This window comes from Apaloderma vittatum, unplaced genomic scaffold, assembly GCF_000703405.1.
Source record: "Apaloderma vittatum isolate BGI_N311 unplaced genomic scaffold, ASM70340v1 scaffold38953, whole genome shotgun sequence".
In the NCBI taxonomy this organism is placed as follows: domain Eukaryota; kingdom Metazoa; phylum Chordata; class Aves; order Trogoniformes; family Trogonidae; genus Apaloderma; species Apaloderma vittatum.
Window position 1 is genome coordinate 1 of NW_009707136.1, and position 14503 is coordinate 14503.

General features: G+C 37.4%; 1 protein-coding gene across 1 annotated transcript; it reads left to right on the forward strand.

Annotated features, from left to right (window-relative positions):
• Positions 1–145: 145 nt before the first annotated feature.
• On the forward strand, positions 146–14112 carry CCDC53 (coiled-coil domain containing 53). The gene is made up of 7 exons (XM_009866057.1): positions 146–193; positions 1317–1415; positions 3561–3626; positions 5042–5170; positions 6650–6760; positions 10658–10722; positions 14028–14112. Exons 1-7 carry the CDS (start codon positions 146–148, stop codon positions 14110–14112), a joined length of 603 nt encoding a protein of 200 aa, XP_009864359.1.
• The last annotated feature ends 391 nt before the right edge of the window (positions 14113–14503 follow it).

The window sequence follows — 14503 nt, forward strand, 5'->3', positions numbered from 1 at the left end:
AGCCCCCACGGCCGGGCCCGGTCCCGGGGGTTCGCCTCTGCCAGAGGCCGCTTCGCCGCGGGTTCTGCTTTAAAGGCTGAGCCATTTCGGTCTGAGAACATGAGGCAAATGCCGTGCGAAGCTGGTTAATTCATGCCTTCTAACCATGCGGAAACGGCCTTTTAGCTTTGTTTCTCAAATACAGAGCTTAAAGGTAGGGCACCTCCAGATGCCCCGATCCTCTGTAACTTCCCGATAAGGCCGTAAGTGCTGTTGGACCCTTTTGGAACAGCAGAATGGAACTTGAGGAGACCCTTGCCATACAGGGGCACAGGCTGACACCTCGAGAGAGCAGCAACAGAAGTCTCACCAAAAGCAAAATAAAAATAAATCAGAGTGTCTTGAGATTGGCAAAGCGTGGCGAATGGCCACGCTGACAAATGTGACACCAAAGAACTGAAGACCAGAGAGTCGCTGTGTTCACGCTGTTGTTAAGTGCAGCTGAAGCTTGGCTGCGAATATTTTTTCTTGTAACTCCTTTGCTTTAACCAATTATGATTCCATAGACAAACATCCTGTGTGAAGTTTAAGACCTAAACAGTTATCCAAGGTAATTAACCCCAAGGCACCATAATTTTAAATGTAAACATTTGTGTGAATGTTCCTCATTCCAGCCCTGTGTTACCATTTAAATAAAAATCCCAACAGTCTGTTGCATTATGAGCACCAGCCCTTTTTTTTTTTTGACGAAGATAACATTCTACCTTTTAGTCTGAAAAGTATATGAGTGCTGGATCTGACTTAAAGGAGTGACACCAAGGTGTAATTTAGGATAGTGTTGGCTTGCGAATTAGAAACAGCATAGGTGGTCACTAACAACTGAAACAGCAATTTCACTACTCTTTTTTTTTTATTATGGTGTTGGTTGCAACTGGGTATTTTCATGGACAACCAAGTTTGCTTTTCCTCTAAGCTTCAGAAGGAAATGTTTCTTAAAAAACATTTCACCGATATCAGGAATGTTCACAATTTCATCTAAAAGTGTTTTCTTAAATAAGATAACAGTCCTTCATTTATGTGGATCTTGTTGCCTTTTCTGTGTATCCTGCAACTTTTCAACTTCCTTTTCAACTTTCATGTTAGTGAATTTTTAGGGAAAAGGGATTCGTATACATGCACACGTATCTATATTTAAAAGTTGTTTGTTTATATATATGCATTCATAGCAAATTTCTTAAATAATTTCTAAAACATTTGCATTTTTAACAGATCTTTGAAACCAAATGTGAGAATTGGCATCTGTGTCTAATCTAATTTTCTTACATTATTTAATGCAGGTTCCTGCTATTCAGCAAAAAAGAACTGTAGCATTTCTAAACCAATTTGTGGTTCACACAGTGCAGTTTCTCAACCGCTTTTCTACTGTTTGTGAAGAGGTATGTTCATTGATTTCCTAGCTGTCAATTTAGACAATGAAAAAAATCCTAGAAATGAGAACCATTCATTTCAGTATTTTTGATGCAATTATACTGGTAGTTTAAACTAAAAAACTTTAGTCTGCTTTCTGTTCAAGGTTTCTCTTGAATAAGTACTTAAGTCAGTGATTTTTTCTTTCCATCCAAGACATCCACATGAACTGCTGACTCTACCACACTTAATTCCGTTTCCTTAAACTTTTGCTTTTGGCACAGTCTTTGAACTTTTAGATACATGGAATTTATTCTGAGCAGCTCCATCTGTGGCTATCATCTTGTTTTGGAAGAAGGATTCTGTATTCTTGTTACACTGAATCCATTTTGACAGTTAGTATCCCTCTCATCTGTGTCCTATGATATTGTATCAAAACCTGCTTGCGGATTTTACCACCTTTGAAAAGGTGGTACCCTAAGGTCTGAATGTTTTGATCCAGAAGAAAAAGGCTTTTTTGGCAAGTGATTAATGTAGAACGTGATGCAGTTAACTTTAGTCTTGTAAAAAAAGAGAAAAATAAAAGTATGTATTGTTAACAAGTTTTTAGGATGACTTTGATGTCAATGGAAATATACCAGGTGGACAGGACTAGTATTGTCCACTGAACAGGACAAGAGTGCTTCCTCCCTTGTAGAAAGCGTGTTTTCCAGTGTGGTTTTGAGCTTAACCTTTTTGTCGTTGGTGGGGGTTTTGTTGTAGCTATTTGTTAGTTTATTCAACAAAGACTACTATATATCCCTAGCCAGCAGGGCTAGGGCAGCAGTCAAATCCAATCAGACTAGGCCATATAATCTGAGAAATTCTGCTATTTGTTGGTAAAGTTTAGAGCCAGACACATGATGAGTATAAAATTTGGCTACCACATCAACATATGGAACTTCAGAGGAAAAAAAAAATAGTTTATTTTCTAGATTTTTAAATTTACTATAATTTGATATGTGGGACAGTGTAACTGCCTGGTGATGCTGTTGTCAGTTATCCAAAAACTCAGTTGTCATGTGATCTCAATATTACCTCTGTATAGGCCCTGTGGAAATCAGAACACATGTATTTAAAGATATCTTGAGCATGGAACAACTCTGTGAGGTCTAGTTAATAGAAGTTGTTAGTTAGTGTAAACGTGTTGTTACCCAAGAGACTAAATAGTTGCTCTATAAACTCATTGATTTTTTTTTTTTGTATTTGTAAAGTATGGAAGTGTTCGTAATGTGAAAGATCCCAGTCAAAATTAACAGAAGCCAAAAAATTCAAAACTAGGGCTGACACCATCCTTAACTCCAAGTTTCTTGGCTCTCATCTAGTGAAACTGACCTGTAAAGTTACATAATTCTCTTTTGTACGTCTTTCACCCCTTTCCCTGGCTACACATAGGGCACACAGTTCCTTTCAATAGGAACTAACTCTACGAACAAGGAACCATCTGTAAACAAGTCAGTGCACTATCCAAAAAGACTTAACTCCTGTCAGTCTCTTTTTACTTTTTTCTAGCCTATTGGCAGAACTGCCATTTTCTCAGGGTGTTAAAGTTCTGCTTCAGAGCCAGGCAGAATCTTGCCAACATGCCAGAAAGCTGTCAGAGGGGTACGTATCTGCCAGCCAGTGTGCTAGCCAATTTCACTTGGACAGGTCTGGTGGAATATGGTAGTGATTAGTTAAAAGAGTGACAGTTCTTACAGAGTAATTCAGAAAAACTTAAGTTGTTTTTTTTTTTTAAAAAAGGTGTTAAAATTTGATTGAGGTGCACCTGGACCATATAAAGCTTATGGTTAGTTCTGGTTCACTGTGCATTTTGACTATGTGGGACTTTCAGTCACCTGCTGTATTCCTTCTCAGATTTTTCTAGTTTGTATTTGCTCAGTTATGTATACACACATCACATCTTTTCATCTTCCACATTTGGAAAAAGCTTTGAAAAAAGATGTTTTGGTAACTGTGAAAGTACGATATGTCTACTGTTATTCTTCAGTTGCCCAAAGTAATACCCTATGTACTTTGGCTTTCTTCTGTACGTAGTCTGTCTTCGTTTGTGTCAGTCACTGTTTGGGAAAACTACCTACCTAGTAAAATTATTTAAAATTTGATTTTCATGTCCTAATTGTTTTCTATTCTAGAAACTGTCAGCGCTGTCTCTCCGTATCCAGCAGATTGAAACAACACTCAATATCTTGGATGCAAAGGTTTGTATGTGCATACACTTGGTCTTCTAACAGTGACAGCTTCCTAGATTGCATAAACTAGCTTCCTTTTCATAGTCTGAATTGAGCAAATAAATTTTCATGATGATTTGGAGGAGCTAATGCAAAATGCTCACATGGCAAATTCTCTCTTTCCGTGCCTTGCAACTTACATTGTGTAGCGTTTGGACACGTAGCTGATATGGAAGGAACCAACCACACGTAGTGGGAATGGTGATTTTGCCTCTGTTAAGCATATTGAACAGGAAAGAAGCACTTGGATCATGAAAGGGCAACTGAACTACATGGCAGCTTACTTGTGTTGATTTTATTGTGCTGTTTAGTTTTAAGGAAATGGAGAGAATTTTCCCGCAACTTCTGTCGCAGGGTTGCAGTGTGAAACTGCATTTGCCATACAAACTCTCATAAGAAATTTTTGCTCCCTTTGTAAAACAAAAGTATCATTGTAAGTGTTTCTGGTCTGTAAGTATTTCAACTGGTATACGGAACTAGGCAGGTGCCTTGTAAACCTTTTGATATTCAAATGTGGTATGAATTGCATCGAAACTAACACAAGTGTGTCTGATGTAACTTCTTCAGCTAAAATGACCAAAGGATATAATCTGTAGTCATCTATTATCATTTAATATGCTAAAAGAAAAAAAACAACAAACAAACAACAACCTCCAAAGCAAAAAAAATACCACAGCCACTGTAAAGTTTTAAACAATACTTCTTTCCATAAAGCAATTTAATTTGGCTTTTCTGGGAGCAGAGATAGAACATTTTGAAACTGTTCACTAAGATCTTTGTAAAAAAAAAATCCTTAGTGGTACAAACTGTGTTTATTAACTCATATTTAAAAATATTTAGGAATTATTAGTATTGATAATTTTTGCAGAATTCTTTATAATCACATTAAATAGAATTTCCTTCAAGTAGATATGTGGCATATTTAATATCTACTCAGAGCATTTCCTTAAAAAAGAGTGAAAGATTTAGAAAATTATCAAATCTGTAACCAGTCCCCTATCTGTCAGCTAATAGAGCTATTCTTGTCAAAATTCCTTTCACTGTAGAGGAAGTAGCAGAGAAGGTGACATGGCTCTAGTGCCATTGTGAAGAGCAGTAGCAAAATGCTGGAAAGGTATTGAAACCTTTCCTGTGCTGCAACCCTTTGTCAACAATAAAAGCTCCAAAGGGAATGTTTTGGGGTTTCTGTTTTAGAAGCCGCCTGAATTGAAAGATCTTTTTGGTTTTTGCTAGTCAAAATACCAAAACTAGTGATAAAACGTTATGATTTTACAAATGTGAAACCTACCTGGGGAATATGTTGTGAGCAGCGTACTGCAGATTTCATTGTACATGTAGATTTATGATACACTCATTGCTTATTTGATGGTGTTTTGTATATTCAGTTATCCTCTATTCCTGGCCTAGAAGATGTCAAGTTTGAAGTATCCAGTGCAAATATGAATAGTGTTACAAATGGTCCTGTGGCACAGGCTACTACAGATCAACAGAGAGCTGTATCGCCTCAGTCTGGAGTAAGTAGTGAAGCATAGCTAGCACGTTGAAGGAATATACCTCTCTGTGTCAAGTTTCCAGTCTCATTTGAAACAGGTCAAAGAAGCAAGTCTTTTGGAAGAGAGCAATCAGCTGTAAAGATCTAAAACTACGTTTTTCACTGATGAAACTGTTTTTAACGAGTGACTTAAAAAAGGGTATACACTTTCTTGAATGTGTGGCTTAAATAATTGGAAATAACACAAACCTAATGGCAAATGCCTCCATCCTCTTCTCAATCACAATGAAAATAGCAATTTGAGTCATGCAATTCCAACCCTCATTCCTAATTTCCAACTCTCCTTCCTTTAGAATATGAACTTTCATCTCAAATTGGCGTTTCTAGCATCCTTTATTTTAAAGAGGTTATTGCACAGAATATTTTCTGTATATAATCATCTATGTATGGAAAATGCCAGTTTATAATAAGTGATCAATATCCCTGCAATTAATTTTTTTATTGGGGTTTTTTTGTGTATGCCTGTGGGCGTTTTGTTGGTTTTTTAACCCAGACTTAAATCCTGTGATCACCGCTCACTGAGGCTTTCTGACTTGTTGGAGGTGAAGTTCCTTCCCCAGCTTCCTACTATAGTTTCTTCTCTTGGAATCTCCAGTTCCAGTCTCATCTTATTCTCTTTATTTGGTGGAAGTTGCTGTGGAGTGGCAATAGCTGGAATACTCTACTGCTTTTCCCTGTCTGTTTAAGATTATAACTGCAACTTGTAGCCAGCAGCATGGGAAACAGGATGGACAGTTAGCATGGCGTGTTTTAGGCATGTTAGAGGATGATTTCTGGTTATTTTGTGTTCTTCAAAACGTTCCTCCTCAGAAGAGATATTCCTGAAAGGAGGTTTCCAATGCTACTTTCACATGTTTAGTTTAATAGCAAATACGCCGTTTTATGTTGCCCCTTAAATAGTACTATAGCTTCTTGTCATTTTTCATTTTTCAATATTAATTACTCTCAAGGATTCTTTGATTTTATTATGTTATCCTTTAGGTTAATGTTTTATATTAAAAAACATAGTTTAAAAGTTACATAATTTGTATGAAACATATTCAGGGAATCAAATAAGTATTTTGAAGAAAAAAATGCATTGGACTACCCAAGGAGATATATAGATATAATCCTTAAAAAAAAATTATAAAGTAAGCATTCAAGTTTAGTTCTGTTTTACTCTTTAAATACAACAAACTTAACAGGGCTATTATAGAGGTTGATTTTCTTTCACATATTTTACAATAACTTAAAATTGTGACTAAAAGTAGAAAGTCACACTTGTAACAACAAAAAATGGAAGAGCTGTGTTTTGTGTATTCATACGTCTTGGAAATCTTTAATATTGTGAATGTGGATCAGAATAATCTTGATGAAGAAGGGCTGAGCTTTATTTTTCCGAATTTAAATCTCTCCGTGCTTCTGGTCTGAGTACCTAAAGTGTTCCCTACTTTCTGTGCAGCAGAACAATGTACAAGAAGAAGGATTACAGAAAACGGAGGTAGTAACAGAAAATGTCACAACTGTGGCCAAGGATCCAAGATATGCCAGATATCTCAAAATGGTACAAGTGGTAAGTCAGTTCTTTTATCATTCTTTGAGTACTTTTAGGTGGAACATCACACACACCTGTAAGTAAACATTAAATGTCTGAAGACCTATGTTGCAACAGTAATCTTTAAGCTAGGGTAACTTTGTGATGTTTCTAGCACATCTCCTCTAATAAATGAGTCGATGTAATATATTCCCTTGGGAAGCTTCAGGCAAGAGCTTTCTACAAAATTCTGCCAATATACTTGTGAACTGAAGGTGTGAAGATGTGTAAATGCAGAGCAGTATTAGCTGGAGTCACAGAAGATGCTGCTGAAAGTGTAGTTATTCTGGCAGAACTAAGTAACAGAAATGGTTGAAGTTGGTTTTGCTGTAGGGTGAAAAAATACAGCTTTGCTAGTATAGCTGAGCAGAAGTCTGATATTTCTGTAGGGTTCAAAATAGAGCCAGAGGAATTGCTTCCTTACTCGATTCAACTTCAGTTTCCTGTTCATGATGCAGTGGGGTTTTTTACCTCTTTTTTGGGCTCTTCTACAAATAATTAGGAGGCAAATTAATATAACCGCAATATTTACATGTGCAAAAACTACTGAAGGAGCAAAAGGGTGAATGGGAGACTCTTAGTAACGTTTTTAAGTGCTCTTTTTTTCACATTCCCAAAATCCAAAATGAGCATGGAAACAAAGACGAAAATATCTCTTTGTTTTCAAGCTTGTCAGTGGAAATTTTCCTCAAAAATATACATTATAATTCTGGAAAATATAACTATGTCATAGTATTAGTGAATTGTTGCTTATGTTAAAACTAGTTTCCTGTTTTCATTCCCTCTTGAGAGGAATTATTACAGTTGGTGTGCTTGGTACTTTGGATGGTGTTCCAGATCTCACTTTTCGTTTGAATCACAGATTGGCGCTTCATAGGCTGCTTATTACAAACCATTTGGAAAACCTAGCAGTGGGGTAGTAGCAGGGAGTAGAACGCTGTGTTAGTGTGTTGACTTAATGCCAGACTTCAAAGTGGATGTGAAAGTGCTGGCTGGTCTAATTACTTTGATTTTTTTTATTTTTTGGTGACCGATAGAGAAGTGAGGTCTCACTTTCCACATTTACCCTTTGTACTGGCAGTTCCTGGTGACTCCTCTGCCAGTTGTAAACAGTGTGGTAGGAAAGTCAAACTAACAATCTACAAATTGATGTGTGTTTTTGTATTTGCCAAACTGGTCTTCTCATCCAGTCAAGTATTTCGGTCAGTGTAATTTCTTTGCCCAAATTAAGTTTCTAGCTGAGGATTTGTTTGAACCAATTATTTATTTATTGCTCAGATTACTTGTAGTATTTAAGAATTAGCAGCATGAAGAGACGCTTCTTTTACAGTGAAGTTAGCTCTTGTGTGAAATAGTAGCAAACTCATTTCAATGGAGTGTAGGTGAGCCTACTAAATTAATATTTTTTTTTAAATGTACAACAATAATATTCAAGCAAACCTTAAAGGAATATCATATTTACTATGATAAATATTCAGAATACTTCTGTTGCTAGTGTGAGAGAAGCAGTCTGCAATTTCAGATAAACTTAACATTTAAAGCACAAATACTTTTAATTGATTCTAAACACAAAATATGACACTTGCACGAATACCAAGAGACTGACTGGCCTGATAGAGGTGGATCCTTGCTTTAAAGAACGGAAATAAAAAACCCAAACACTGAGAGTACACCACTCTTCCAGAATTGCCAGCGCTGATGGTGTGTGACCTCTTCCTGCGCTATGGAGAGCCAAATCCTAAATTGCAACAGGATTGCCACCTGCACTGTGGCTTCTGCAGGCTTCCCAAGCTGCAGGACCAAGCCTGGAGTAGGGCTGGAGTGCACTGTGCTGAACTTGTACTGATTTGGATTATTTCAAATCTTAACTGGAAGAGAGACATGCAATGGAAATTTGGTGTTGGCTCCTATGTTAGAAAAGTACACCTGTGCCATTTTGGTGGGCCTGTATGCTCAGGTTAGTTACTCTTTAGATTTAAATTAGTTGTCTGTGTTATTTTACTAAGATTTAGGGTCACAGCAGTATTAGGGTCTTGATTTTTCAGACTACAGCTTATGAAAGTATGAAAGTAATTGCTATGCCCTAATTGTATTATTAAACGGTATAGGTACAATCATGATTTCCTTCAGCAAAAAAAATGCACTGTTAAAGTATTTTTGACTCAACTTAAGATTACTTTTGTAAATCTATGATACATGAGGGTACTGAGAGGTTTTACCTTACATATTTTGATGCATACAGTTGTGGAATACAACGCTTTTCCAAGTGTGAATGTAAAAGTTTTCCAGTTCCCAGTCCATTCTTAGAAGTTCATATACCAAGCTCCCTTTCACTGAAAGCAAATATGAATTCCACTTTGCCTGATCTGACTCAATCTTCTTTTCACTTGGTTTGAACTGATGCGTAAATGCTTCATCAGTGACTTCTCAGGTCGGGAGAGGAACCCCAAGAGCAATCAAGTGAAGGAAAAACATTAGGTAGTATGAGACACACAGGTATAGACACACAGTCCCTGGGTTCCAAACCTGTACTAGAAAAAGTGAATATTTAAAACTCTCAAATGCTTTCCCCTTTTTCATGTACGTTAGTTGTGAGTTACTGAGAAATTCTTTATTGCAAGCTAATACCTTGCAACTATTTGAGTCATTTTTTTGCCGATATATGCCGCACAGATAGCTAAAACTATGGGCCTGTCTGTGCACTGTTCCAGAATCTTCATGTACAAGTCTTGGTTGTGATTCTTACTGAGAAACTGCACCAGAAAAACACAGTAAGACAGTGAGTTTAGCTCTCGCTCTGCCAGGTTAGCTACTGCAACTGTCCCTAGTACCACACACTTCTCTAGAACAGTATTGATGGTTGCCCTTTATTTTATCACTATTCTACTTACTTTGTACAAAAGATATTTGTCCTGTGCCAAAAAAAATCCTATGCTAATTTTCATTTAGGTCATGAGGTTGCCTCTCCTGACCTGCTCATAGTCCACCAGTAGCTTTGTCCCTTGGAAACCAGAAGTTGTTTGTCCAGGTGTATTTCTGATGGTTTGCAACAGGGGATGGCAAAGCCACAAGTTGTCTCTGAGCAACTCTAGTGGAAGCATAGGAGCAGTTCGTTGGAATGTATCTCGTAAGATGACGTGGGTCAAAGTTTTCTTGGGTATGTGATCCAAGATGAGGGGATGTTTAGGTGTTGTTGAGTAAAATGAAGTGCAGAAGCTGTGGAAGGACTTGCAGTGAAAGGAAGGAATTTTTTTAACACGTCCTTACTTGGCTAAAATTTGCCCGTAAGTCATAGAAGATTCAAGACTGACTGTACAAGCATTTGTATTTGGAGGAATCACTTCTAATTTGTGCTTCGGTTCTCATGTCCTATTTGCCTTTTTCTGCATGCTTTTTAAAGACTTTTCTGATTTTTAGCACTGCCTTGAAGTATTCTCCCAGAGCTGTAGCAGATGAACTTTCCTTGTTTTCCTCCCAGTTTGCCTTCAGGACATCTGAGTCTTCTTCATCTTTCTGGCACAACCCTTCTCCTCTGTCTTTGCGCTACTTTGTGCTTCCTTCACCTTCTCATGCATACACATAACTTCAGCTTCCTGGTTTTATCTGCATGAATTGCAAATATATGTGTCCATTGTCGATTCTCTCCCTGCAACTTTGCCATATATATAAGAAGGATTAAAAGGGCCTTTGATCAAAGTAATTTCTTGCTTCTACGTTCATACTGATCAGCTGAGCATCAAGACGAGCATTCTATGCCCTTGTTCAACAAGTGACATGCACAAATCTGTAAGAAATTGTAGCCTAAAAGAATCTGTGGAATTGCGTTCACGTGTTTGTGTCCAATAGTTTCATATTATTCTCCTTCTTCCTACGCAGGGTGTTCCTGTAATGGCAATAAGAAACAAAATGATTTCTGAGGGGCTAAATCCAGATCTTCTCGAGTAAGTAATCTGTAACTTTCGGTAGGGACGGAATGCAGCCATATGTTCAAAAAACTTGGAAAAAAGCATGCTTAGGAAAGCTTGTTTATGGTATTGTGAATTTAAATTATCAGCATTAAAGCAGATTTTGAAGACATCCGTGAAAGACATTTTTAGCGTTTTATAGGTCTGAAAGAAGGATGCTATGAGGGATGCTATGGGATGTTATGAGCTGTCTTTTCAGTATTATCTAGTCCAAGGCAAGGCCCAGGAAATAAAGAGACTGGAGCATGGATTGATAGATACTGCATCCTCCTGAACAGAAGGTTGCAAGACTTTGCCCTTCATATGTGGGAGGAAGTGAAAGTACTATTTCTGAGCCAAGCAGACATGGTGCAGTTCAAGGAGAAGGATACAGCAATGACAAGGTAGCATTTGACAACATGCACCTAAGAATGAGGAATCAAATAATACATCAGTAGCCATTTTCACTTTACTGTTTAGAGTATGAGGTTTTTCCCAGGTCATTTTCTTTCAACATTTCGTCAACAAAATGTCATCATTGTAGAGTAATAAGAACAAACTCTCTTTGGTTTTGCGGGATGCATGAGGGACAACATAGTTGTTTTCCAGATTCCCTCAGTAGATGGAGTGTACAGCTTGATTTCAACGTCGACGATGTAAATTGAATCAGCAGTTCGAAATTTTAACTGTTGATTGATCTAACCTGATGTGAAGACTACTAAGAATAGATACTCATTCTCAAAGCTATTTGTCTGGCCATAAGCATGAGTTTCAGACTTGTTTAACATTTGACGTGTAATTTAGTTTTACTGTAATATTTCACAGGCTTTGTTAAACTGGTGAAAATATTAATTTTTATTATATTTTAGCAACTAAACTGTTTGAAACACTCGGAACTATTAAAAAGTCCACTTCTCCTTTCCAGTGAAGTCTTTTTTATATTTTGGAAAGGCTTATTCTGAAACTAGCAACTTGTTTAATAGAATAAATAAAAATATAGGAAAACTGAAGTACTGTCATATGTTGAGTGACTTTATCTCCCAGCTACTTCCTGGTGTCTAAATAAGCCTAAAGTAGTAATTTCTCATTTGATATTTTTACTAATTGAATGAGAAATAGGAAAAAGAACACAAGTGAAAACCTGTGCAAGTCTGAGACAAGGTTATCAAGCACGGTTTTACTGCGTGTGTGTTGTGTTTTATTTTTTACTCTGCATTCCTGGTCTATATCTCTCTATAAATGCTGCAATTTCTTCATGTTTGGATGGATTTTTATAGTAGATAAAAATAATAAGCTAAATTTTCAAAAGCTTTTTTTACAAAGTACCTGCTGTGGGATTGTCTGGGTTGGGTTAAGATAGAAACATTGTCACTGAGGATTTGGGCTCACAGAGTGTGTTTGGAGTTTGGTCTCAAAGTCTGTCATATGAGATTCTGTGCAACAGTAATGTTTAGGCAGATTTTCTTAAAAATATTATTGGTTTGAAAGCTGTATAGCAAATCTGCCTAGTCAAAGAAAGCTAATTATTTGGCAAAGTGCATAATACATAATATATTGAGTCAGGTGTGACCTTTCCTTTAACTGTCTTTCTTTCTTGTCACAATATCATAGACTTCCATTTTTTTGTATGTATCTTGCCATTTACACCACAATTACTGGGCCTTTAGGTTCCTTAGACCTGCTCAGTCAGTCACAGTGAAAATTAGAGAATGGTTCATTTCTGTGTGCTTAGTCACTTAGTGCAGACTCTTCCAGCTACTTGCCAGTGACTGAACGTGTTTTCTTTGTGGCTGCTGAGATGCTAATTCTAGTAGTATGGACTTGTTTATAGCCTCTCCTTTGGCTGTTCTGTTATCACTCCTTTCACAGCTTTTTACAGAGTTTGCCTATTCTATCAAGCTCCTAATACATCTATTTTTAACTTCTGTTTCTCACCCTTCCTCTCTTGCCTGTCTGCAATTCCAGGAGAGTGTGTCCTGCTCTCGTGAACTAAAGGAATTCATTGTCATCTTTCCCTCCTTACTAGAGGAGAGTTTTTGCACTGGTCTCTCCAGATCACATGTCTTTGCACAGCTCTTCTGTTTTGTCATTACCACAGCAACAAGGAATAATATTGTGAAGTGGTATTTGCATGAGAAAGCAAACGCTTTCTTCATTTATTTTAGAGGTGTGCAGGCGGGAGAGAGTAGGCTCTCCTACGGTTCTTCAATGCACTTCTCATTTCTGTGCCCAAAATGTTTAGAAACACTTTAAAGGTACCTTGGGGATTTCTGACAGAGAAATCATAATAAACAGAACTCAAGTTGGCAAAGAAATTCTGTGGCATGACACACGAGGGTAGCCCCAAGATAAATAACAACCGGACAGAAAAATGCAATTGTCGGCTTAGTTTAAAATGTAATATGTTATCAAAAGAGAGCAGTTAACTCTCCTACAGGAAGCTAGTTTCTGTGAAGATCATTCTTCCCTTCTCCAGGTATAATTGTATGTATGTTTTCTACCTTGGTTTCAGAAATTTACCAGGCTCAGTCTTGCTTGTGTTGTCTAACTGATTATATGCTTAGGAGGGAGGTTCCAGAGAGAGGCAGCATCTTCAGTCAGTAGTGTTAGTTAGTCTTCAGATGGCTTGCTGCTCTCCCCTTCATTCCCAGTAGATTCCCTGTGCAAATGTTTTGACACAGTGTTAAGATCCATCTTAAATATTCTCTTAAAACTAAATACAAAAGGTCTGATCATTTATAGTCAATAAAAATCCCATGGCTGCTCTTGCATTTTAAACTTAACCCAATGTTCTAGCCAAATTCCACTCTGAGTAATTCTTTTTTGCTTCTCTAAATTATCCCTGCAGTTTTAGTTGGATACAATATTGTTCATTTCCTGTCTTATTTTTTTCATGTACTATTTACACTGCTTAATGGTGTACATCATGTTCCTTTCAGCCCTAGAACCTCTGAAGACTGAAAAAAAAATTTGAATTAATCAGTATTGCGTGCTTTCAACTCTTTCTACAAGTGTTTGCCACGGCTTAGTGATCTGTCATTATTTCCACTAATCTCAGAGGTGTGCATTCAAACTTCTGTCTACCAGTTTTGATGCCCAGTGAATTACCATTTATAGTGTTTTTCTTTCAGCTGCAAGTGAAGTAATAACTGATAAGGTGTGAGTCTGCAAATGGTTAATGTGTTAAATGTTGTGGAAATAAAGTCCATGCAATTGCAATGAAAGGACATCAGCATTATGTGCTAAGGTGCCTGCGTTCTCCTTTGCCTTCTCCAGTTTACAACAGTTTTTGTTGCCTGCAGGACCCCAGATGCCCCCATGCCTGCCTGGGGAGATGATGGGAAAGCAGAAGACAGTTCTGATAGTGAATCTTCATTTAGTGACTAAAGAGACTGATTTTGCCCTTTGGAAACTTCTGTTAAGCGCTAATGTGTGTGGAGCTTTAGCAGGCGGTGGTTTTGCATGGGTCACGTGGGCGACGTGATTTATCTGACAGCATTATTAAGAACCAAGATCCTCCGTGTCCTCACCTGGAGAGTTTGAACAGGCAACATGTTGCAACCTGAACCTTTCCACCGTGAAAATTAATTGTGAGATCCTTGCAATTTTTTGTGCTGCATTGTTTCAGATTCCTTTCTGATGCATCTGAAATTACTTTGTAAAACTAAAACTTCCCACTCCTCTACACCTTAAGGTCTCTAAGACTGCATTCTGGTCATTACTGGATTTTCTATGTAACACATTTAGCCTGAGTTGCCTTCTTTCTGTCCCATAATTT

Coding starts and splice junctions, on each gene's coding strand:
- CCDC53 (XM_009866057.1), top strand. CDS start 146: ATGCGGAAACGGCCTTTTAGCTTTGTTTCTCAAATACAGAGCTTAAAG. Junction 194..1,316: donor CTCAAATACAGAGCTTAAAG/GTAGGGCACCTC, acceptor TATTTAATGCAG/GTTCCTGCTATTCAGCAAAA. Junction 1,416..3,560: donor TTTCTACTGTTTGTGAAGAG/GTATGTTCATTG, acceptor TTTCTATTCTAG/AAACTGTCAGCGCTGTCTCT.